This window comes from Mustela nivalis, assembly GCF_964662115.1.
Source record: "Mustela nivalis genome assembly, chromosome: 11".
NCBI classification, from domain to species: Eukaryota; Metazoa; Chordata; class Mammalia; order Carnivora; family Mustelidae; genus Mustela; species Mustela nivalis.
This window is the reverse complement of record NC_139030.1, coordinates 95,371,746-95,398,356: the sequence shown is the minus strand read 5'-3', so window position 1 is coordinate 95,398,356 and position 26,611 is coordinate 95,371,746. Positions and strand designations below refer to the sequence as shown.

The 26,611-nt window shown below is 42.0% G+C and overlaps 2 protein-coding genes across 6 annotated transcripts in view; one reads left to right on the top strand and one right to left on the bottom strand.

Annotated features, from left to right (window-relative positions):
- LOC309843964 (uncharacterized protein) overlaps positions 1 to 3,306 on the top strand; it is a 75,397-nt gene extending 72,091 nt beyond the window's left edge. Inside the window, exon 4 of the mRNA XM_082690061.1 lies at positions 2,957 to 3,306. Coding sequence (XP_082546187.1) covers positions 2,957 to 3,138 — 182 coding nt within the window. The 3' untranslated portion in view covers positions 3,139 to 3,306. The remainder of the gene's footprint in view (positions 1 to 2,956) is intronic.
- Positions 1 to 26,611, bottom strand: part of PLEKHM3 (pleckstrin homology domain containing M3) — a 1,279,556-nt gene that overhangs the window by 1,187,513 nt on the left and 65,432 nt on the right. For all 5 annotated transcript variants that reach the window (XR_014300430.1, XM_082690010.1, XM_082690013.1 and 2 more), the window contains 2 exons: positions 24,171 to 24,316; positions 12,436 to 12,629 (listed from right to left, as the gene is read on the bottom strand). Coding sequence is in view for 4 of the 5 variants with exons in the window: in XM_082690010.1 (XP_082546136.1) it covers positions 12,436 to 12,629; positions 24,171 to 24,316 (340 nt within the window). In the remaining variant the exon portion in view is untranslated. The remainder of the gene's footprint in view (positions 1 to 12,435; positions 12,630 to 24,170; positions 24,317 to 26,611) is intronic.

Sequence of the window (26,611 nt, the reverse complement as noted above, 5' to 3'; positions counted from 1 at the left end):
TTAAAAATAGTCTATTTTGTCTGATACAAGTACTTGCCACTTCAGCTTTCTTTTTGTTTCCATTTGCATGGAATGTCTTTTTCTATTCCTTCACACTTTCAGTTGGTATGTGCCTTTAGGTCAGAAGTGAGTCTCCTGTAGGCAGTATACAGATGGGTCTTGTTTTCTTATCCAATCAATTACCCTATGTATTGTGATTAGAGCATTTAGTCTATTTACATTTATTCATTTATTTAGAAAGATTTATTTGTTTTAAAAAATATTTTATTATTTTTTTTTCAGTGTTCCAAAAATTCATTGTTTATGCACCACACACAGTGCTCCATGCAATACATGTCCTCCATACTATCCACCACTAGGCTCACCCATCCCCCACCCCTCTAAAACCCTCAGTTTGTTTCTCAGAGTCCACAGTCTCTCATGGTTTGTCTCCCCCTCTGATTTCCCCCAACTCATGTCTCCTCTCCATCTCCCAGTATCCTCCATGTTATTCCTTATGCTCCACAAGTAAGTGAAACCATATGATAATTGACTCTCTCTGATTTATTTCACTCAGCATAATCCCCTCTTGTTCATGTTGATAGAAAAGTTGGGCATTCATCCTTTCTGATGGAGGAATAATACTCCATTTTATATACAGACCATATCTTCCTTATCCATTTGTCTGTTGAAGGGCATCTTGTTCTTTTTTTTTTTTTTAAGATTTTATTTATCCATTTGACAGAGATCTCAAGTAGGGAGAGAAGCAGGCAGAGAGAGAGAGGAAAGCAGGCTCCCTGTCGAGCAGAGAGCCTGATGCAGGGCTCGATCCCAGGACCATGACCTGAACTGAAGGCAGAGGCCCCAACCCACAGAGCCACCCAGGCACCCTGGTCATCTTGGTTCTTTCTACAGTTTGGTGATTGTGGCCATTGCTGCTATGAACATTGGGGTACAGATGGCCCTTCTTTTCACAACATCTGTATCTTTGGGGTAAATACCCAGTAGTGCAATTGCAGGGTCATAGGGTAGCTCTATTCTTAATTTCTTAAGGAATCTCCACACTTTTCCAAAGTGGCTGCACCAACTTGCATTCCTACCAACAGTGTAAGAGGGTTCCCCTTTCTACACCTCCTCTCCAACACTTGTTGTTTACTGTCTCGTTGATTTTGGGCATTCTGACTGGTGTAAGATGGTATCTCAATGTGGTTTTGATTTGAATCTCCCTGATGGTTAATGATGATGAACATTTTTTCAGGTGTCTGTTAGCCATTTGTATGTCTTCTTTGGAGAAGTGTCTATTCATGTCTTCTGCCCATTTTTTGATGTGATTATCTGTTTTGTATGAGTTTGAGGAGTTCTTGATAGATCTTTAAAGATCTTTATAGTTCTACAAAGATTTATTTATTTTAGAGAGAGGGAGAACATTCTAGGGAGAGGGGCAGAGGCAGAGGGAGAGAGAGAATCTCAAGCATACTCTGCTGAGCATGGAGCCGGATTCAGGGCGTGATCCCACAAACCTGAGATCATGAGCTGAGGCAAAATGAAGAGTCAAATGCCCAACAAATTGTGCCAGCCAGGCACCCCAGTCATGTACTTATTACCATTTTGTTAACTGTTTTCTGGCTGGTTTTGGTAGCTGTTCTTTGTTCTTCCTTCTCTTGCTCTCTCCCTTTGTGATTTGATAACTTTCTGTAGTGTTATGTTTGATTCTTTTATCTTTGTTTTTTGTGGATCTATTATAGAGTTTTGGTTTGTAGTTACGACGAATTTCATATATAACACTCTTGTATATGGCAGTCTATTTTAAGTTGATTATCACTTAAGTTTGAACATGTTATAAAAGCACTACATTCCTACCACACACCCCTATGTTTTATATACCTGATATATACATTTTGCATATTTTTGTGTATCCCTTAATAATTATTGTATATACAGTTGATATTACCACTTTTGTCTCTTATGGTTTATACTAGCTTTTTAAATCGTCAACCCACTACATTTACTATGTATTTGCTTTCACTAGTGAGATTTTTTTTTCCTTCATAATTTTTTTTCTAGTTATGGCCTTTTCGTTTCCACTTAAATACGTCTCTGTAACATTTCTTGTAGGATTGTTTTAGTGGTGATAAACTCCTTAAACTTTTGTTTGTTGGAAAACTTATTATCTCTCTTTCAATTCTGAATGATAAACTTGCTGGGTATTCTTGGTTGTACCCTTCTTCTTTTCAGTTTACCTGCCTGAATATATAATGTCACACCCTCTGGCCTGTAAAATTCCTGCTGAAAAGTCATTGGATAGTTTTATGGGTACTCCCTTGTATGTAACTGGTTGTTTTTCTTTTGCTGCTTTTAAGATTCTCTCTTTAATATTTGACAATTTTAATTATTATATGTCTTGGTGTGGCTCTCTTTAGGTTCATTTTGTTTGGGGATTCCTAGACTTGAATGTCTGTTTCTTTCCCCAGGTTAGAGAGGTATCAGCTATTACTTCTTCAAATAAGTTTTCTGCCTCAAATAGATTCTTAAAGATGAGAGAGATTTGGGCACATTTACATGCTAAAATGAAAGAGCTAATACAAGAGAAACTATAGATAGAAAAGTGGGGATGATTGACAGAGCCTGGCCCTGGAATGGCCTAGAGAAAATGAGATGTGGGTCCAGCTGAAAGCTCTTTCCAACATACATATCTGTACACATATGCACACACACACACCTCTCCTGTATTTTCTTAATTGACTAGCTTCAGGTTTCTACTAAAATGTTATATAAAAGGTAGTTACTAATTTCTCCAATGTTCCCTCTAAAAGTCAACATACTGGGAACCAAATGCTACAAACTACCTGGAAGCAATCTAATTTAGCAGTCCTCTGGTAGACAGGATCTCTGCTACAGAAGGGTGCTGCCTTCAGCTTTCTGACAAGGCTGCTGTGTTTAGGGTTTTCTGTGATTAAGTGACCTTACTGAACTGCAGGGCTGCTGGCCATCAGATCTGACATCATTTCTCCAGCAAGCCAACCATCAGGAGAGCGCCACTCATGCCACTGCAAGTTCATCTGGTCAGTTCTGACATCAGAGCCAAAGGACGAATGTGTTGAGAGAGTCCACTCCACACTTCACTCATCCATCAAAGGGAATGACATCACTGGCAAGTAGCACTATCAAAATTCTCAGATACCAAAGAACAACGAAGAAACCTGCTAAAGAATCATGGAAATCAAGTAGCACAATCATTTCTATAATGCCGAAGTTTTCTACTTTACCAAGAAGGTAACTTAGGCTTCATTTATAGATTGCTCAAATGAGAGGTGTGAAACAATGAAAATAAAAAAGGAAAAAGTTCCTATATGATTCAGAGTCCTTATATTATGCAGCTGGTAGGTACTTGGGGTTAAAAATGCAGAGATAATTTCCTATGAAATCAAAGGCAATAGTCTTTACAAAAAAAAAAAAAAATAGGCAACCTCATTCCATTTTGTACTTAGGACACTGAGTCAAGTAAGTCAAGATTCATTTAACCCAACTAATTTCTCAGGATGTCAACTCAGCTCCCACCAAGCTCTAAGGCTCATGAGAGACGAGGGACTAGGTCAGACTCTGAAGTAGGCACTTTTCAGGATTTTGAAAGATTTAATAATATCACCATATCCCTGAAGCTCAGTTCTTGGAGGTACACAACTGGCATTTAAAAACCCAGTGATTAAAATGTGAAAAAAAAGTTTATAATGGAAATATGTTAACACATGGAAGAGATAGGTTTGAAAGACCCACCTACACACACACACACACCTTGATCACTGAAGGAAATCTTCCAATTTCAATTCTAATTAATAACTGTCTAAATGAAGAATATGGATAGACGTACATAAAGAATAACTTTAAAAAGAAAACCATTTATTCATGCAGGATTACTGTGTTTTCCACAATATGTGGTCTGGGTTGGGTAATTTGTGGTGAGCTGACAGGCTTGCAGTAGCACCCACACTGAAATCAGTACAAAGCATCCCCGGGGAGATGCAATTTGGTGTTCTTGATATGAGCTGCAAACTCTTCCTGAAATCATTACATTAGGCTGAATGTGGACAGGAATCGTATGTCTAGCCATGCTCCCAGCTAATGGAAAAACAATTTTAAATCAAAGGCAGATATTTCGATAGCAACCCACGTGGAAGAAACAAGCTTTGGTCATTTCTCTAGATACCTCATTTTGCTAATCTCATTGGCTGGAAAAGTAGGGAGATTGCATCAGACATTATATCTTGGCAGATAGTTATAGGACATAAGGGCCTCTTTTACCTACTCATTCAAAAATGGTGCTTAAGTTTCTTAGTAACAATCTAAAGCCCAGAGTAGGAATACTTGTGAAGTAATTTTGGTTGTGATTATTCTGAGGTCTGACTGTAAAAGTGACAGACTATATCACAGTTACAGATCCTAGCTGAAAGTCTTACAGTATTTTTTAACAGTTCCAAGAACATAGAATTTATCTAACTGCACGGAGTTTTATTTTTTTGTTGTCCCTTAGAAAACGATTTTAGATAATAGCTGTGTATTTCATTTTCTCTCAGAATAAAATCACTTTTTAATTTTCTGAAGGTTTTCAGTAAATAAAAAGCTATACGTACATTATAATAAAATACGTAGCTTGCCAGAATTCTCTTCACAGTTATTAATCTGTTTAGTTTTGAATGACACTGTCTTTTGTGGATAGTCTGTAGCTCCCTTTTAGAGTGCTGATATTGGAATATAATTTGCTAAATAAGATCTCTAAGAAAATGAAGGAAAGGGGAGGAGCTATTAGAGCAGGAGATTAGATGACCTAAAAACCTTAGATGTTCCAGAAGTCATCCAAGGGAAGGGGAATTCTTAAAGTAGAATGAGAACAGCTGCTTTCATGTGTTTTAGTAGTTTTGAAGTCCTGAGAGATTCATAATTTGTTGAAACTAAAGCCCCAAATGTAGCTAATGATACTTTTAACCACCTAAGTTGAAAAACAAAGCCTCAAAATCGGGCTAATATTAAATCTTACAGAGAACAAAGAGCCATATTCATTTACTGAACCTAAGTGCTATTTATATACTTACAGTCCTGATAATGCTTATTCTTCTAAAATTCAAAATTAATTAGTCTTTGTTGGCTGTCAATTGTACAATTAGATCTCAAATTTTGGTGACAATCTTCACATGGAAGAGACATGTCAAGTCATGCTGTGTAGATTGTGTTTTAAGAACTAGCCTCCCCTAAGAGATAAGTCTTAATAAGCCAGCCTCCTAAATTAAGTGTATTCAATTCCCAACAGCATGCAATCTTTTCTGTTTGTAACAGGTAACCCCTATACCTAATATGGCTGATTTTTTTGGGTGGGAGGGTAGGGGAAGAGGATGCATTGCTATGAAATGATCTGTCTCAGCTTATTAGTTTATGCATGCTTTTGGGTACACCAAATAATATCCTCATTTAATTTTTCCAAGATCAATGGTACATAGGTATGCTCACACATCACAGCACCATTTTTGTTTAGTGCATCATGCTTAAGACATGCATAAGAAGATGTTCACAGTATAACAAGTGCTATTTATATACTTATAGTATACAAGTTAAGTTTTTGGGTTAAAAGTAGTATGTAGAGTATGAAACCATTTTAATGGGGAAAAAATAATCTATGGAGGAAAAGGTCTGAAAAGATATGTACCAAAGTGGTAACATAATGGCTGGCTTTATTTTTGTTTTTTATAATGACTGGTACTTTTTTGTAATAAGAAAAAAGCTAATAAAATAAGTTTGACCAAATTAAGTGGGCGGAATCTTGGTAACACTATTTTATTCAATAAGCTAACTTATTCAATAAATATTGATTACCCCTCCCTATATGTCAGGTCTAAGCCCTGGGGACAGAGCAGTGAACAAACAGATAAAAAGCCGTGATGTTTTGTAGCTTAGATCTGGTGGGGAAAGCAGACCACTGCATACAGCTGCAGAAATGGAGCAAAGCCCAAACTCCATATTCCCGCGTGACGGTCCCAGATGGAGAGAGACAAAATACCATGTCATCTGGTAATAAGCAAGAAGATGGGAAGTGTGTGGGGGGAGGGGAAGTAAAGGATACTTCATTAAGGTGACAGTTGTGTAACCACCTAGAAGAGGTAAGGAAGCAACCCTGCAGTTATCTGGGGAAAGGAAAAACAAGGACAGAAACTCTCACAGGAGCCTGCTCCAAGACCAGAAAAGGCCTGTGTGACCAGAACAGAGGAATGAAGGGACAGGTCGTGGAGATGAGGGCAAAGTGGTAACTGGGGAGGAGACCGCACATGGCCTTGGCTTTTACCTGTAGCGAGAGGTGAAGTGATTCCTTTGGATGAGGGTGACGTCATCTAATCTACATGTTAGCTCTAGCAGACTGAAGGGGGAGATAGTTCCTGCACTAATGCAGGGGAAAGAGGACAGACCTGGGTGGTAGCAGCAGAGGTGGTGGTGAGGAGATGCATTTTGAAGGCAAAGCAACAGGATGGCTAGAGGGACGGGGGTGCCCGTCAGCTAGATGCAGAGGTCTGCAGCGGGACAGCAGTGAGGGCAGGAAGATTAGCGCTGCTTTGGGCCCATCAAGAGTTTACAATGCTGGCACATCCTTCATCCTTTGTATTTAGCCTCCCCTCAACTCTCTAGAAAGACAGCTTTCCCCGGGGTTAACAAAGGAAGGAGTGGGAACAGAGTCTTGGGAAATCAGGTGACACTGATAGGATACACACCCATACACTCATTTTTTAAAAATAATGTTAACAAAAATGAGATTCTTTATGATAGAAATTTCTCACTATTTGGCAAAGCTGAAATTTCAGTAAGAACTAATGCTGAACATACTTATGATTTTGAGGAAATGACCAAAGACCAGAAAAGGTGGCTTAAAATGTAGAAGAATCATATTTGGTATTCTCTTAAAACTCTCAAGTTGAGCTGTTTAAACAAGTAGGACCAGATGTTCCATAATTCTGCACTAAACAACTGGGAAAACAGGCGCACTATTCCCTATTGATATCAACTAGTGTTGGAGAGAAAGTAGTTTTAAACTGGTATCACAATAGGAACTTTGGATGCACCAGGTATCCAAGTCACCAAATCACATTTTGATGATAGAGAATGGGAAACATTCAGATATCCACATTAATGTTCTAGAATGTCTTTTCCGAATCGTGTACTTTAACTTCACTCAGAAGAAAATATAGGACTTAAATTTCTGAAAATCTAGTCCAAACAGCTGGCGTCTGTTTGATGTTTTCAGTAGTCTAAGGTAAAATAAGGAAAGTGAATAGAATGAATTTTAAAATATATTTTTGAGGGCGCCTGGGTGGCTCAGTGGGTTAAGCCACTGCCTTCGGCTCAGGTCATGATCTCGGGGTCCTGGGATCGAGTCCCACATCGGGCTCTCTGCTCAGCAGGGAGCCTGCTTCCCTCTCTCTCTCTCTCTCTGCCTGCCTCTCCATCTACTTGTGATTTCTCTGTCAAATAAATAAATAAAATCTTGAAAAAAAAATATATTTTTCAAATTATCTTTTTAAAAGTTGTTATTTATTTGTCAGAGAGACAGAAAGCGAGCACGATCAGGGAGCCTGATGTGGGGCTTGATCCCAGCACCCTGAGATCATAACCTTAGCTGAAGGCAGATGCTTAACCAAGTGAACGACCCATGGGACATCACCATCTGCCACCTCCCTGCCTTCCTTTGCACTCTTCTATGCGACCCCGATCAAAGCTTTAGGAGAATTAGAAGTGGTTCCTTGTAAGAGTCTAGAGACCTCTGGCCATCACCACTGCCAACAGCAAACGTGCTGGGGAAAGCTGCAGTGATCTGGTTCTGCGCCGGGACTCTTGCTAACCAGCTTTGTCACCTCAGGCAAGTCACGTAGCAGCTCAGAGTCACAGCTCTTTCTCTTCTTTCTAAATACCATCTGTTTTCCATCGAGAAGGACTGCTGTAAAGAACAAATAATGTATTTTTTAATTGATAAAACCGTAATTATCTTACATGGGACCAGGTACCACCACAAATAAATGAAAGGGGCTGGTGAGAAGCAAAGCAGGGCCACAACGTAATCTCCACTGAATGACCCTGGAGAACAGGAGCAGGACAGACTCTGCGAAGTGGAGCGCCCATGATCTAGAGCTGACTGCTGCTAGGTGGTAAGAAGGCAAGCCCTGTGTCATCAGAGCTTCTGATTTCCTCAGCGACACCACGGAGCTTCACTGGGTACACATGAAAGCTCCTGGTTCTTGAGCTGTTAGCAACTATTCCACAACTTTAAAAGCCAGGAGACCATTCCTGAAAGGCCAAATGAAACATGTCTGAGGGCCAAATTTGGCCCCGAGGTGCCTGTTGGTGACATGTGATATACACACACATCTTACTGTTCCTGTGTTTCAGAGGGATATATAGGGCTGGGACCCCCTACCAGTTCTTCTCAGTGTCCTTCCCAAAGACTACCCGATGGCTTCTCCTCGTGCTAAGATTTTCCAGAAAGTTCTTCACGTACCTTCATGTGTGGATACTGTAAATAACTCTTCTCGTGAAAAGTTAACTGGGCCTTGAACCAATCCAACAGGGTCACCATCTGGGAGTCCTCAGGAACCGTGAATTGTCAGTACTGTAAACATTTTAGACTTCATGGAAGACACTGACTTTTTCTAAACTAATCATCCCTGCCAGTCAAGATTTGCAGTACGGGTTCAAGAACAAGGCATTCATTTAACAACAATCACAAGAATACTGAGGATGAAGACGGGGCGGTCATCATCACGAAAGGCCTAAAAGCAAACTGTGACTTCCCTAATAAGGCGACGACCGAAGTTAGCTCTCTGGTGGGGAAGCACCAATACGATTAATCAGTCTGTTTTCGGTTTTCTCACGACAGCAATATTAACAGTTTGCTTTATTCTGTTTATATGGTGCTGACAGGTCTTCAGCACGTTGGGCCTACTTGCTGGAGATTAATGGCTACTCCTCTACGGAGGTAAAAACCAGGCAAGGAGAAAAGGCCTTTCACAACTAGATAAGAACTGGCTTCCCTTGCTCTCTTTTGCTTCCCTGCTGCACATCAACTCCTCTTTTAATTTCTATCAAGGTTACATAAGATGTTCGATCCATTAGGTTCTTGTGTTTAAGTTTTACTTTAAATGTTGAGTTCCCAAGTGAAACAAAGGGAACCTTAAATATTATATCTAAGTTCATCATCTCTCCTATCAAGGGTGCTGTTGGCTAATTTTGTTTTTAAAATGCCAGACTCCTTATAAAGGTAAAAGGTAAGAGATGGCCTCTGGTGACAGGAATTTTAGCATATTTGGTGGGTAATGGTTCCCCTTTGACCTATGGTTATTTAGTGCATACTTTAAGGCAGCAGAAATTATACTAAGTACGGGCCAGCCGTAAGAAGTATAGGCATCCCAGAAATAGTCCTATTTCAAAATAAAAAGATTTAAAATAAGTCAAGACCAGCCCCGTGTAAGTACTGCTTGTACTGGTATCCTTTTCTCTGTGCCAGGATGGGAAGACATGGTAAACCCAAACATACAAGTATAGAGAAACTGAGATAACAATTTCTTAAAAAATCAATGTGCCTCCTCTAGGGTTCTGTAGGAATCTTTCTTTGGTCTTAAGGAACCTCCTGCCCCACCCATTTTTATGCAACAACTGTATGAATAAGTATGCATCACATACCCAGGAACCTCAAGCCCTGTGGCCAGAGTGAGCTCTCTAACCCACTTCCTCTGGCTCACTGCTCTCCTGACAGAGGAACAGGAAAGGGACTGATTCTAGTTGACAGGGCATCAGCGGAGGCTTTTTTTTTTTTTTTAAGATTTTTATTTATTTATTTGCTAGAGATCACAAGTAGGCAGAGAGGCCGGCAGAGAAAGAAAGGGAAGCAAGCAGGCTCCCCGCTGAGCAGAGAGCCCAATGCGGGGCTCGATCCCAGAACCCTGGGATCATGACCTGAGCCGAAAGCAGAGGCTTAACCCACTGAGCCACCCAGGTGCCCCGAGCAGAGGCTTTTGAGTGGAAACTTCTAACACAGACTTTTAAAGCCAGAGATAAGAATATTCTAGGATAGTAAAGCAGTATCGATAATAGTATTTATTGAATGCTTACTATGTATAAGCACTATTGTATGCACTTCAGTTGTAAAAAAAAAAAAAATTAATTCCCACAACAGAATGCATTAAAGTAAGTTAAATCATGTTTGAAGTACAAGATATTTGGCAGTAGACCAACATACTGGAGGAGATTTGCATAGATCTTGAGATCCGTACTTGTACTTAATAATTTACCTGACAGGAAGGTTCAGTGAGGGAGGGAGGAAACTGGCGTGAGGCTAGTTGGAAGGATACTGCAACAGTCCTGAGACTCCAAGCCAGGGTGTACATTGAGAAAAGGAGAGGAAAGATTTGAGACTTATGCCCAAAACACAACCAACGAAATTTTTTTTGACTGATTTTTTAGTTCATCTATTCATTCAGGACTTATTTTTGAGGGTTGCAGATGGGTCAGACACTGTGTTAAAGGACATCTAAGGAAGAAATAAAATCCAAAGACTGACTCCCTCCTCAAAACTGGGCTACCAGCCATCATTCAGTGGTCTCAAGTGACACTGCAGTAGACATTGGTCCAACCCTCCCTTCTCTCCATCCTCTCATTCAAAACTTACTGAGTTTTGGTCATGAACAAGTGAGGAGAGAAAAATGAAGGGAAAAGAAAAAAGACTGCTATCTTCATTTTCATAGTCCTAGGAGTATCTTCTTTCCAGAACTTTCATCCCTTTTCTGGTGGTCTGGCCGTAAGGCAGAACACAGTGGTAAACCACCAGACTTTGGGAACAGCATAGGTATTCTTAGTCATTCAAATGAAGAGAGGACCTACTTACTTTCTAAATGTATTCGCTGAAGTGGCATATTTATTCAAAGCAAAACATTGTGTCAGAAAGATATCTAGGGGCACCTGGGTGTCTCAGGTCAAGATCTCAGGGTCTTGGGATCGAGCCCTGGGGTGGGCTCCCTGCTCAGTGATGATCTGCTTCTCCCTCTTCCTATGCTTTTCCACCCGGTCTGCAATCACTCTTTCTTGCTCTTTCTCTCAAATGAATAAACAAAATCTTAAAAAAAAATAAAAGGAATTTAATATGATTCCCATGTGTAGATTTTAACACTGTCTAGAAGTATAGGCACAAGAAAAACTAGCTCTGAGCAAAGCCAAAAGTAAATAGAACAAACATACTCTGAACATTAAAAATCTTGTATCTCATTTAGTTGGTAAATTAGAGACATATAATCCTATTGCCTTTCAGGGAAAGCCCTGATCTTATAAAATTAAGATTTGCCTAGCCTTTATAAGAATAAATTCTGACCAACTTCTAGTGCTTTCTGAAAAACAACTAGGTAATAGAATGACTACCACTGAGAGGTATTTTGCTTTATGGCAGCTGCCTTTTCATTACTACTTTATGAGAGCTTGTCAAGATATTATGTATTCCTCACTATCTACATTAAGTTCTTTTTAAAATGTCTTCTTCAGATGGCTGGAGTTATGTCAGTTTCTTTGGGTCTAACCAGATCTCAAATAACAAACTATATCACTTTAGTATTTTTCAAAGGTTCTTTTGCATATAGGCTCACCTCCAGAAACCATGACTAAGGTATGCTTTCGGTTATTTCTATTAAAACATTAAGAGGTATTTTTAGGGACCTATGAACACCATCAACAATTATTTCAAGTGTAAGCTCGTTCGTATATGCCAAGGGTAAGACTTGAAATGCCCATAAAATCTAACTGTAAAAGAAGGAATTTGATGAGAGCAGGCACATTTTATGCTGAGTTTTATGCTGAGGATCTGAACCCGGTAGGGACTTGTGTGTTCTACGAACTCTGCGACAATAACGAAGCTACGGAAGAGCAGCCTGCACGGACGGGACATGAAAAGGCAGAATCCTGGGCTGTGCACCTTCATCCCAGCCTCCACCGCCCACGCCACTGCCCATGCCAGCTTCTGTACGGAAGGTAAGAACTAAACCAGCCACTTATTTCCACTGAAAGATGTCTTTAAGTTATGGAACAGTTCAGAACACGCTCATCTTACAAATGGAAGTAGGAAAAGTGTAAACACTCCGGAAGCGATCAATGAGGACACACCTGTAATTATCCTCTCAAGTGAACCTAAGGGGAAGAGCAGTTGTCACCGCTGTGGGAAACTAGTTCCCTGCATGACAAGCCTTCAGTTATGCTGAGATAATTACCTTCATTTTTCTGGGCTCAACCAGAGAGGACTTTGGAGGAAAAAAGTCAAAGGTGAGCCCAGAGGGAGAGGCGCAGAACTCGAGAGGGTGCACACTGGGAAGGCCGGGGAGATGATCTGAGCGCCCTCCCCGAGCGAGAGGCAAACCCAGTGGAACTGCCTGGCTCCGTGCCGTGACCTACCTGCGGCGCAGGTCCTCGGCCACGGCGGCCCGGCAGCTGAACAGGTAGGCTCGCAGAGATTTCAGCCGCTGCCGCAGCCGCACCACGGTGGCCAGTGGCTCAGCGTGCAGGTACAGCATGGGGTTCTCCTGCTGGATGTCGATCAGGGGCTCTTCGTACACGTACTCCAGAAACTCTTTGGCCTGCTTCGATACCTACGAAACAAACTTCCTCAGTCAGTCTGGCAAATCATCTAGCTTGCCACACCTCCTCCAAGTAGGAACCAGAGTTTAAATATCAAAGGCACATTATTTTCTGAACAAGCCAAGAGAAAAAGCCCATAATTTAACTACATATGAATTGTGTCTTCTCTTTCTCTCTTCTGAGAACTTGTAAAAGTAACCTTGGCATGAAGAGGAATTCATTAATTTTGAATCTTGATTATGGTGGTGATTACACGAATCAACATGTGATAAAATGACACAGCACTATATAGACCCACGATACCCATGGCCACTTTTTTTTGGGGGGGGGTATATTGTACCATAAGTGATCTAAGATGTAACCAATGGGAGAAATTGGGTGAAAGGTACACAGGATCCCTCCTTATCTGTGCAACTTCCTGTGAGTCAATAATCATTTCTAAACTTAACACTGCTATTAAGTCTTAATTTTTCATTTTAAAAACTACACACATATATATTCTGTACCACTTTTATAAGTAGCCTTTTTTAAAAAAATAGGTAAATCATGTACATATTACAGAATTCAAAAGGGATAAGAGGATAGCTTAAAACCATAATCTGCAGAAAACAGGCTGAAAAAACACACTTTGGTTAGCAGAAAGGAGTGCTCTTTGAATGACATTGAGCTTGGACTGACTGACTAATCTATCCATCCAATTCTATATCCACTTCTGGTAGTAAACATCAAGACTATGAGAAAGTGAAAATGTCATTGTCATTAGAGTAGAAACACAATGCATCTGAGATACAGAAGGAGTAGCTTAAATAATGTGTAACAAGTGGGGAATTTGGGAGAATCTTTACATATCAATTCACTGATACCAGTTGTGGATTGGCTAATGATATGCAGATTTGGCTTAGTTTCTATTTAGGGAAGGTAAAGCCTCTCTCAAAAAGTTTCTACCAAAACTGCTCTAGTACTGGGAGTAATGGTAGAATTCAACATTAAAAAAAAATTTGCTTATTAAAAAGAAAACTGAAAATCCACTATGCCTTAAATTCTAGGCTAGAAGTGTATTAATGAAGATAAATAGGATACAGTCCTTACCCTTAAGGGACTCACTATTTAGTATCGGAGATAAATATTTAGAACAAAAACTACAGGTAGCACATAGCCTGTCCTCTACTACAGAAGAAATACAGACGAGGCCCTCTGGTAGCTTAAAGGAAGGAGAAATCAGCTCTCTGGGGCGGAAGGGAGCCCCTGGCAAAGCAGGGTATACTGCCTCAGAGACTAGAAGGATAAACAGAAATTCACTTGATGGGCAAGGGTGGCACAAGAGGGGATCACCACTAGCAGATCCAACCCGGAGAGCCCGTCTATATGAATAGGTGATAACTAAATGTACGGCTGTCATATGTTGATTAAAACACATTTGTGTAATTTAGTATTTTGTAATATAAAATAAAACTCATACATAAGTTTGTTATAAAGAGATACAAAAAAGCATTGTTTTTTTTCTTAATAAAAGTCACCTTTTTTTATTAGCATTATTTTTTTTTTTTAAGATTTGACAGAGACACAGTGAGAAAGGGAACAAGAGGGAACACACAGTGAGAGAGGGAACACAAGTTCCCTCTCCTTAATAAGAGAGGGAACACAAGGAGTGGGGGAGGGAGAAGCCGGCTTCCTGCTGAGCAGGGAGCCCAAAGCTGGCTGATCTCAGGACCCTGGGATCATGACCTGAGCGGAAGGCAGATGCCTAACGACTGAGCCACCCAGGCGCCCCTCCTTATTAGCAATTATTTTTGAGGTACCTGTTGTGTGATCCTTTGGGGGTCCTGCAGTTACGTAGGTGGTGAGGTTTACAGTCTCTGCAAATCAGCTCACAAGAAGGCACCCAGAATTAGCCAAAACCTTCCACTACTTAACTGGATGGGAAATAACAGTTGGCAGGGATACATAATGCCTCACTCTGAGGCACAGAGACACAGGTACATGCCACATAAATACCATAGCAGGCATCAGTGGAGAATAAAGCAGTCATAGCCCTGTCTTCATGTAGCTCAAGGTTCGGTGGAGAAAAACAGAATTGGTTCAAATATTTTATCATGGCTAAATATTTGCTATATTTAAATATCTTAAGTGGGGGGGAAAAAACCTGATGGTGTTCTGAGAAATGAAGTACAGTCCACTTGAAACTGTTGCTGAAAATGATGTATTGTACAATTCAATTAGTCTTTCTAGCTCTATTGAGCAGTGTTTATACTGAGTCAGGGCCCTGCTGAATTAGGTTAACAATACTACCTTTTAGTAGGTGAACAGAAGGACAAAGGGCACTGGCCAGTCTCCCAGGCCTGAAAAGGCTTCGCTCTTCAGGTGGTACTTAAGCGCAAAAGGGGGAAAAAAAAGTCTTTTTCAGAGACAGTAAAAGCAGGGAGACAAATGGGACAGCAGCTAACGACATCAGTGTTTATAAGGTGAAATTACTAGAAACAAAAACAGAGCTAGTTTCAATAATGTCTAGGGCTCTGCTTCACGAAGTTATTACCAGTGTTGAGACTACAGAGTGTAGTGTGACCGCCACTGCCGCCGGAGTGGGCGAACAAATCCTTGCAACACTGAGCCATGTTCTTGGCAGCACGGCTGAGCACATGCTCACTTTTGAGAATCCACCACTTACAATGGTAAGAATTTTTCAAAGAACGAAGAATTTGGCATCAAATGCTATTTTTGCAAAAGAAGAGTGCTGTATCCTCACTGATTTCCTAAGTTCTAAATAACCCTGCATACTGGTATAAAGATTCCACTTTCGGATTCACTGTAAATAGAAGCTTTTTAAGAGAGATCACGTTAAAACACATATAGATACTTAGGGAAGGAAGCCAATGATATTCTTAGGTGATAAAGTTTATATGAGAAACTTTCTTTCCTGTTAACAGAAATATTACATAAATTACATAAATTATATGTGAACACCAAATATATTCCACCTAAGAGCTACTGTCCTATTTTCTGCCAAATTATGAAAACCCTGAAAAGCCTGAGTGCTGTTTCAGATGTATATAAAAACTCAGCTCACAGGTGCAGATAGATGGACCCAATACATCTTAAAAAATGATGTTGGTTGGCATTCTTTTCCATGATCCCACTCCACATCAGAAACAACTTTTGTAGGGCCAGTAGTTCATTTTTCAAACCTACTATTCTCTTGAGATTTTACCAACACTTAATGTTTATTAGTAATTAATATAATTTCTTACTATAGCTTTTTTAGGTTAAAAACAGACTAAGCTCTAAGAACTCAAGTCTGTGACTTGATTTTGCCAGTTTGTGAACTGGTGCCCCCCTTCACAACAGCGCTGCAGTCTGAGGGATTCAAGAGCTGAGGAGGAGGAAGTCAAGGCCGAAAGCTGCTCCTCCACACCTCACACACGGGAGTCGTCGGAGGAAACACCAAGTGGGTTATAATCAGCTTCAAATTATAAAGACCAAATGTGCTCTATCAACAGATGTATTTATAAGTAAACATATTTGTTATTTGAGCAGTAACCATCATCGGTATACATTTAAACACAATACGTCTTTTGTTAAGCTGGTGACAGCTACCTCTTAAAAACAGAATTCTCAAATATTCAGGTTTACGTAATTCTGAGAAAGAGGTTCTGGAATGGTGTCCTGGTATGTTCCCCCACAAAAACAGCCCCGGGTGAGAGAGCAGTGGAGCAAAGGGAATGTTTAACAAGAGGCAGCAGTTTGGAGACCATGGGTGGGGGTGGGAAGAGTGAGGACTTCAGCTGTTGTGAGGAAGGAAAATGCAGCAGAATAAAACAGATGAGAACATAGTTTTAGAATAACAAGAATTGGTGCAAATAATCTAGTTCCATTTTTCTCAGCCTGTGTTCTAAGGAATACTGGTCCCACAAAAATGGTGCTCTGAAAATACCACCTGCCACGTTCTTCGCTTAGTGATTCGGCGCAGCATGTCAGCCTACGAAAGCCTGCGGACATGGCGTCTGCTTCGCCTGCTCAGCCCAGCAATTTCCCAAACCCAGCTGCAGACGAGGCAGCAGTTTAGGGTTGTGCGGGCCTCGTGCAGGGGGCGGTGGGGATGAAACTCCGTTAGAGGCCCCTACCCGAATGGAGGTAGGGGCCTCTAACTCCTTCCATCCTCTTGCCATGCTATGACCGCCCAGGGCTGCATTCTCTTGAGGCGTCCGGTTCCAATTCCAGAGCTGGCCCGGCTGTGACCCTCCTAGAGAACCCTCTTTTTGAGCAACACCTATTAACAAACATTGAATCCAGACAGCTTAAGTGACTTAACTGCTCAGATCTCTGGATACTCTATTCTGTGCTTTTTAGCATTATTTATATTCACAGTTTTTTGTATTCTTTAATAACTCTACTGTCAACTACCCATTTGTTACTTCTCAAAAGAGGTGATCCCTGTCCACGTTCTGTCCTTCCCTTTCCCCAAACACAAAGGGAGACTAACTGATGATGGAATTTGGCAGTATGCTGGCCACTTGATTTTAACTATGAAACAAAAATACAGTCCAGTAAACCATCCTTTATCCAGAGGCACTTATTTGTGTATTTGTTTATAATCTTTCTCCCTCCGTTGGAATACGAGCATTCACTATGTCCCCACTGCCTAGAAGAGTGAGCGTGCTGGGTGTTCGACAAACACCTGCTAAAGAAATGAACGAGGGCTTTACGCTGCTCTGGCTGTGACTCTGAACCACACACTCTTACTTTACACAGACTTCTAACAGCTTCTGACGGCTCAGCTATTTGTTTCTAAGCTCACCACATCTTTAGAGTTGAGAAAGTAGACAAGGGGAAGGACAGCACAGTCACACCAGAAGTGACAGCAGGAATCCCGGTACCAAGGAAGAAAGGGGCCTGCAAGGAGCTACAGGTAAAAGCGCAGCACACAAAACTGACTGAGGACAGTTTGGAACATGCGGCAAACTCAAAAATGTACAAACCTACATCCAGGAAGGTGTCCTCAGTCTCACTCGTGAATGAAAGAACGTACATTCAAAACGATGTATCAAGTTACTCACTGAATCATTACCTGTAATAGCAAAAGACTGAAAAAAAAAAAAAAAAAAAAACCAACAATCCATCCAAGAAAGGACTGGTTAGATTGTCATGTGTGTGTAAAAACATGTAAGATTCATGGTAGAATATGGAGTGTCTGTAGAAAAGACAAAGCAGGCAAGGCCTGGAAGAGGGATATGATGGAAACGGAGGGGAGAGCGCTCCAAGAGCATCACGTAGAGACCACCCATCCCCGCTGTTGGATGAATAAGCACATGTACGGAAATTTCCTCTGGAAAGCCGGGTAAGAAAGCGTCATCTAGCTGCCTGTGGGAAGAAGAACACGAAAGGTGGGAGGAAGATGATCTCTGCATGCACACCCTTTGTACTTCCTGAATCTGGAAGTTTGTGGAAGTATATTATATTTGAAAATAAAGAAAGAATAAAAGTATAGCACTGCAGGGCAGTTTCCTTTGGAAAAAGTAGCCTTCTATACCACATTAAACCACACCGACATTATCACAGGACAGAACAATCATATTTATAATTCTGGGGCATTAAAAAAGACAAATTCCTATACATATTTTCTGAAATAGAATATATGGAGCTAAGTGACAGTTAACATTTAAAAAATAATAAAAGTAACAATCACATTATCAAAAATTTGGAGAATAAACATCAGGAAAGAAAAAAAAAATGTATCACAGTCTTACCACAGTAAAATAACCACTTATGCTTTGGTATAATGTTTCCTTCCCTGTATTGTCCCCCCGTGTTCATTGTGGAAAATCGTGGCAAAATTCTTACTAAAATCAATCCCAAGCATAATACTTCTTGGTCCTCTTAAAATAGGCAGTGGGGGCTAACAGAGGAGGAATCAGGAGATCTTAAGGTTAATTGCAATTTGTTCACAAAATCTCCAAATGACTCTGAACGAGTGGTTTTTCCCAACAGTGAGCTGCTCTCCAGCTCTGCGAGAGCAGCACAGCTTGCCCTGAATGCCTCTCAAGATGTAGAGATAGGAAATAGTTTATGTAACATGGAAAACCCCTAGCCAAATGGAATGTGAATAGTCAGGCTAGGACATAAAAATATTTTTTAAAAGCACAACAGAAGGGAACTATTTAGGAAGATCTGAGGCCAAGTCTGAGGTCCTCACCATCTCTTTGTCAGGCTTGATACTTCTGAATGGGAGGATGGAGAGTAGGGGGAAAGCTGTCTTCAAAGAGTTTCATTAGAAAATGGCTATAGAACTCAAGGACAAAGTTTAGGTGCGGTGTAATCCCAGAGCTCAATTTAATTTGCGGGATGCATACTGGAAAATAGATGAAATCCTGTTTTAAACATAATTAGGAGTATTATTACTCCAGAGGACAGACAAGGAAATGCTTCAGATGACAGATTTCAATCTGCTCTGCAAAATCATTTTTTCACTCTCTTAAATGGATATTCAAGTCAGTCACGTACTTATTAAGGATAGGAGGCAGATCTAGCAGAATGATGTCTGGTCTTGGAAACTGATAGGTCTGAATTGATCCTCACAATTAGAAACATTAAGTTAAATGCTGGTGTCTGGACTAAATGAAATATAGTTACTTAATGCCAGCAAGAGATGATCCGATAAAATCGACCAGCTCTGTTCTTGCTTTAAAATCTTCCCTGGTCCACTGACAATCTGGGAGGAAGGTCTGGCAAAGGAGATTCTCCTCATGTACAACGTGGATGAAGCGAGGGTACCCAACACCTTCAATCAGTTACTTACCCTCTCAACATCAAACCTTGTCATTTGAATGACCAGCATGGCGAAATGTCTGCTCTAGAGAAAAAGACTACAAGCATCAGTGATGGTTAAATTGGCGGTTTCAGTGGCTCACTGCAAACAGATCTGGATCTCCTCCAAGTCCATCTTTGTAAGCCATGTCCGGTTCTCAGACTTTCCTTCTCTGGTGCCACCTCTGCTGTTGTAACTCCCTAGAGTGCGGCATATTCTGCTGGCAGGTGCCACCAGCCTCAGCTCTGGGTGAGCGCGGGGCCGGGACTGCCCCCCTCACTTGCTCTTTGTACACCTCTCAGCTGTCAAAGCCCTGCTCTAAGCAGATTAATCTAAATAATCTAAACCAAACTCAACTCTACATATACTTTTATCTAATACACACAGCAAATATATTTATAGCCTATATTCCGAGTGTCATGTACAAGATGGAGAGGAGAGACTGATAACTGGCAGAGGGGAAGGGAGGAACTGGCAGAGGAAGGGAGGTTTAAGACAGGCTCGCTTAGGGTCTGCCTTGCTGAGTGAGGGCAAGAGGAAGATGAGGGGTGTGAAACAGCACGGCAGGACTGAGGAACAGGACGGACTGTGACCTTACTGAGGATGCTCATGGCGGGGGGCATGAAGGGGCTAGAAGAGCAGGGACCAGAGATCACAAAAGATCCTAGTGTCAGGTCAAGGGATTTGTGTTCATCTTCTATACACTCATAATAAAAGCTGGCATTAACCAAGCACCCGTGTGCCAGTCATGGTGCTAAGGGCTTTCTGGGAATCACCCTTTTAGGGCAGCAGCCATCTGATGGAGCAGTTGCTATTATTATCATCACCGCCTCCATTCTAAGGGTGAAGAAACTGAGACCGAGGGCACAAAATTTACCCACAGTGCGATTAGGGTTTTCTGAACCATTGCCCAGGCAAGACTGGCAGGCAGAAGTGGAGTTAGGAGGCTACCAAACTCCTTCATGGGAGTGACGCCCAAGGTTCGAGTTTGTGAGGTGGACGGCAGGTGCACCGGCGTGCAAATCCCGCGGTTGGGTTTTGCTACCTGATTAGATGGGGTAGGGGTGGCAGAGGGAAGAGCCCAGGCTGTCTCCCAGCGCTGGCAGTGAGTGGGGACTGGTGGGGCCACAGACATTCCAGAGGCACATGTGATGGGGGTGATGAAGCCGATTTGGGGGTACCGAATTGGAGGGGCCCATAAGACAGGCCTCATTCCTTCACTGAGTCAGTATATATTCTTGTTACCTACTACGCACCAGAAACTGTGCGAAGACATGTTCCCTGTGCCCAGGGAGCTCACAGAGAGGAGCGGCATAACTATGTCTTAGGCACAATTCTGTTTACTTCACATGCATGAACCCATGTAACCGCCAGAGGTCCCATGAAGTGTTATTGTCCTCATTTTACAGATGAGGATACTCAAACACAGAGATACTACATAACTTGCCCTGGTTAGACAGCTATTAAATGACCAAGACAAGGCCCGAACTCAGGCAGTCTGGGTTCATTTTACAAATTAGTAAACAGGTTCAGGAAAGTTCAAGTGATTTGTTTCAGCAAATCAAGCCCCAAATAAGAGGTGGAGGTAGGACGTGGACAAATGCCTGTTTAACTCCAAGCTCCTACTACTTACCCCTTAAGTAAGTCTAATTATAGACACACACACACACGGCACGGTGGTGGCACGAGGGAGAGAGCCAGCAGTGCAGCAAATAGGGTAGGGTGGGGAATACCAGAAAAGGTGTTGCCAACGAGGACATGCTTTTATCAGCTCTGGAAGAATGAAGAGGGGTTCCCAGATGGAGAAAGGTATCTATAGTACATGTGGAAGGATGATCTCTAAACAAAAGAAAGGGCTCTTCTTCCTATGATAGGAGGGGAAGCAGTAAAGCCAGGTACAAATATGGATACATTTGTAGGAATTCATATCCATATCGTATAGTGTTAGTGTTGTCCTTGAAGTGGTGGCAAGGTCATATGCTGAGAAGGATGGGGATGAGGCACCATGAAGACACTCAAGATGTGAATGGTTACTGGAGACAGACCTACCCAGGGATACAGAAAAGTACCAGCCAAATGGCCCCTCACAACTTTTGTGTTTGTTTTAGACTTCAAATATTACAGGTGGGTGACAGTCTGGGGTCCCTTCCCCAAATACCCTGTTCCCAGGTGATACAGTTACACTGACACCAAGTCTCAGACACCTATTAGCAAAGAGGTACACAAGCAGCCTTACAGATGATGTTTGGACCAGACACTTTGTGTGGAAGGTTCATTCAAGGCAGATGTGACAGCATTGTGGCAGAAGGATCAGAGAAGCTTCTAGTCACTCAGGTACCAGAATTCTCTGTTCTGGCAGAACACAGGACCATAAACGAATCCTACGCCTAGAGTACGTCAGCGGATTAGATCCCCCAACTTGCCAAATCCTGCTGCAGGACAACCCCCGTATCTTGAAGACTACGAAGTTGAAACCAGAGCTAAGATGCTATTTGGTAGTTAAATCCACAGATCTCCCTTTTAGTAGCAAAAATGGAGCTGCAGATAAGGGTAGGAATCATCAGGGAGCTGAAACTAATGAAGAGAAAGAGAGAAGGCAATAAACTGGGAAGAGAAAACAAAAAAATGAAGCCAAGGAACTGCAACATTAAAGGTGTAGGCAGAGGACGAAGAATCAGAGGTGACTGAGGAAAAAGAGAATTCGGAGAACCAGGAGTGTGTCTTCCAAGTCAAGGCAGAAGAGCTCCTGGTCCAACACTGTATTCCGGAGAAGTCCAGTAGAAAAAGAAACTGACAAGGGTCAATCAGATTTGGCAAAAGCGATGGAAGAGCTAGTGAGCCGAGGCAGAAGCAGCACCTTCTACAGGAGGAGTGATGCTGCTTCTCTGGGCGGAAGGAGCACAAGGAGGACGGACGTAGATGGAGACAAGTTTACCAAAGGGCTGGCAGAATCACTGCCTAATCACTCCTGTATCTCTATGAAACAGAAGGTAAAGGCACTTCCAGAGTGACCAGGGATGGGTCTTTAATCTCATTTTAGAATCACGGGTGCTGGGGTGCCTGGGTGGCTTAGTCGTTAAGCATCTGCCTTTGACTCAGGTCATGAGTCAAAGGCAGGCTCCTGGGATCAGGGCCCACCTCCGGCTCCCTGCTCTGTGGGAAGCTTGCTTCTCCCTCTCCCACTCCCCCTGCTTGTGCTCTGTCTCTATCTGTCAAAAAAAAAAAAAAAAAAAAAGAATCACAGGTGCTGAAATAAATCAATATGATGACAGCTACTGATATAAACAGAAGGGAACTTCCCTAAGCTACCCACTGGCACCTATACCCAGACTCTGCCTTTTCTCTTATTTCCTACTCCAAGCAAAGGCCAACCCCCACCTACATGATTCTTTCTCACTCAACCATATCATTCTAGCAATTCTTTCTCTCATAGGTAGTTCACATCAGCATAGAAAACATGCTGTTATTTCTTCCATTAAAGCAAAAATCAAACTTCCCTCTGGTTACTCCCCATCTCTCCTTCCATGCCCTATCGCAAAACTTCTCAAGAGGTCTCTGTTCTTGTCACTTATTTCTCTCCTGTTCCATGTCAAACTCACTCCAATGAGACCTTCTCTCCCACTGCTCAATTCAAACTGCTCTCATTAAGTCACTCATTACCTCCACATTCCTATAGCCCATGATCAATTCTCAGTGCTCATCTTATCTGACCTACGAATCAGCTTATGTCACAACTGATCTGAAGACACATTCCTTGTGTGGCTTGTTGAGCACATGAGGGTCCTCTCTCTACCCTCCCCTCTCTACCCTCTTAAGGCGAGTGCCCCAGTGCTCAGACTTCCTCTCCTACTCGGTTGACTTGCATTTTTATAGCTACCAACTCTGCTATTTGTACTTTTGGGATACCCTGCTAGGTTGTTAGCAGTTACTCTGCAAAGCATGCTTCTCACTTCCTCCCTTTTTAAAAAATAAGGAACAGTCCAGCTGAAGGTCTAAAGGTGGCTCAGTGAACCGCTCCTTGGTGTGGCCATGCACCCAGAGATCCTCTTAGCTTCTCGTCAGATTCTAGTTCCAGGAGAGATGGACCTGCTGGAAGACTGACCTTCACATGAGTAGGAGTAGTCCTACTCAAAGTAAGAAATACCTTGATTACATACATCCTCTTCTTCAAAAGTCACTAGTATGCCCATGCATGCGTTATTTTCCTATTTTTTTAAAAAGATTTTATTTATTTCACAGACAGAGAGATCACAAGTAGGCAGAGAGGCAGGCAGGGAGAGGGAGAAGCATGCTCCCTGCTGAGCAGAGAGCCTGATGCGGGGCTTGATCTCAGGATCCCGAGATCATGACCCGAGCCGAAGGCAGAGGCTAAACCCACTGAGCCACCCAGGCGCCCCTATTTTCCTATTTTTATCCTCTGACAAAATTGTGATTTTGGAGGTAAGATCTGATTAAAAAAAAAATAAAACAATGAGGCCTCTCTATCTATCAGAATTAGCACCCACAGTTAATTATCAAGGCCCAGAAGTAGAAACTGCTATATTATCTTTTTAAGTGAGAAATGAATAAAAAGTCGTAGTTAAGATGCCTTTAAATGTGAGATATTTAAGAAGCATTAGTTAAGATCTCGTAGCTTTTATGAGACTACCTAGTCAAGGCTGCTTAAATTCTTACACCATTATTTCTTAATCCACACGACGGCAGCTGAACACCCACCCTGCGATTCTGAGGTGAACTCAGACTCTGGGCTTACCTTGTACTTTGAAGTATCCCAGTTGTGGACTATGCGTGCCGGGATGAGGAAACTGTCGTCCACGTGGCAGCCGCTGCAGTAATACCACCCACTGTAACTGCACACCTTGGCCTTCCCACTGGAGAGACCTATGGATCGCTGACATCCTGTCGAAGCAGAAGAATGAGCCTCTGATTAGTGCTGTACTTTTTTTTTTTTTAAGATTATATTTATTTATTTGACAGAGACACAGCGAGAGAGAGAGAGAGCACAAGAAGGGGCAGTGGGAGAGGGAGACGCAGGCTCCCCACTAAGCAGAGAGCCCAACGAGGGACTTGATCCCAGGACCCTGGGATCATGACCTGAGCCAAAGGCAGAGGCTTAACGAATGAGCCACCCAGGCGCCTGTACTGTAGTACTTTTAACACCACAGAACAGGTTACACAACCCTCAAACAAAAGTCTGCAAAAGGAAAGAAAAAGAAAAAACTTCAGAGAATCCATGTATAGATGTGTCCTTCTCTTCCTAGCCCTATATCCTCAACCCCTTACCTTCTACGGGGCTGCCGTAACTGGAATCTAATATGGTCCCATTTCTGGTCTCTTCTGTGTCTTCTGCATACAGTAGTCAGAGATCAGCCTCTCTACAACTCCATTATTAGCACTTCACTTGTTCCTCATAAGCTCTCTTTCCACCACCAGACATTTTGCTGGGGACTTCTCATAAAGGATCTTACATAACGCGTACAACACATCTGTGAGATGGTTTTAGCCAATCTGAGGTCACCGAACCGGGAAGAGGTGGAGTTTGGATTAGGCTCTAAGCTGGTCTGAGTTTAAAATGATTCTAAAAACCGGTACGCAGTCTTGCTTTACTTACATAGTCAATGAATCCCCCGACTGGCCCCTGTATCACCTTTCCAACTCTCCACTCCTACTACTCTCCAATAGAAATACAACTTCTTTATTGCAATCAAAGAACTCTCCTTGCTATTCCCCAAATAAACAGTGTGCTCACTCGACCCTCCATACGTTGGTGCATATTACGTCTCCTTACACAAAACCCTCTTCTCTGATTTCCACTTTGCCAAATCCTGCCCATTACTCAAGACCAGTGGCTGCCGGCAAGTCATTGCTAAGGCCCGAGGAAATCCATGATTCTGTGAGCATTGTCCTGGGGCTCTCGGGCAGACTGGTAATAAGCGAGGCCCTGTCACAAAGAAGCCATGCTTTTTCTTCAGGTAGGAGGCACTACATTCTCTGCACTACAGAATTCCCATCAGAACCCAAGGAACTAAATCCAGGCAGCCCAGAACAGGTAATCATGATTATACAAAGAGCAATATCATCCTGGCATTTCTGATCAACTGCTTTCATTTCAGAAATCTATTTCTGGATCATGGCTGGATTAAGAACTGCACTGACCAAAGAAATCTCACATTAAGCCTATTTAATGATAATATCATCACCCCCCCACCTCCTCCTCATCACCATCACTGTGGAACCTCATGTCCATTAAAGGGGCTCTGAACAGTCTATTTAACAAACTGCTAACCTAAGAAAAAACTAATTCACATGAACTCCATGAATGAAAATATCACAAAAACTCAAAGGACTTTAATTTTCATCACAAATAAAATGGTATCAGTAATCAAGCAGTCTTGCTGTGCATTCTCCAGGAAGAGAATTAGATCGTACTGCTTTAAAGACAAGAGGTACTAAAAGACAGTACGTAAGTGCATCGGTATTGTGCTTCAAAAGCTGCACACTGGTCCTTCCTGGAATGACTGTTTCTTTACTGTTGAGTAGCAGCAAAATCAGAACAAGTTCCTGTTTTTTGGACGGGCTGAGCAATGAGATGTGTGCGACAGACAGAGCAGCAGCACATACACATGCCGCTGCTGTCCCTGAGGGAAGGTGCAGTCGTCGGTCACCATGAGCAGGCTGTGAGCTCCGGAATGTGTTTGCTGCACTGACTGCAGTACTGCTCATCTGGCATTTAGCACATGCTTCTGGAAACTACTGTGCCTTTTTATGTGCTTGTCCAATAAGAACCACACTAGAAACTCCTCAAAGCAATTTCTTATCCTCAGTACTTAACACAGAGCTTTACATACAGCAGACCATCAATAACTGTTTATGTAGAAAGGATGATAAATTGAGTATTACTTGGACACACATACACCTGGATATAAAGAGATTCTAATTTCTCAAAGCTCTTTCAGAACCGATTCCCCTAACCTGGTCACCTGCCTCTTAAAACAGCATTCTTTGGTTAATAACCCCGTGAAAAATATGTTGCCCATTCTAAGAATTACACATTGCTCATGTGATCATATATGGACTGTGAAGCAGAATTCAGTGGAACATAACACATCCTAGACACTGGGATATCGCTGTTTCCAAAAATTCGCTGATGGTCAAATTGAACACTGAAATGACGATGAGTAAAACTCAGTCTTT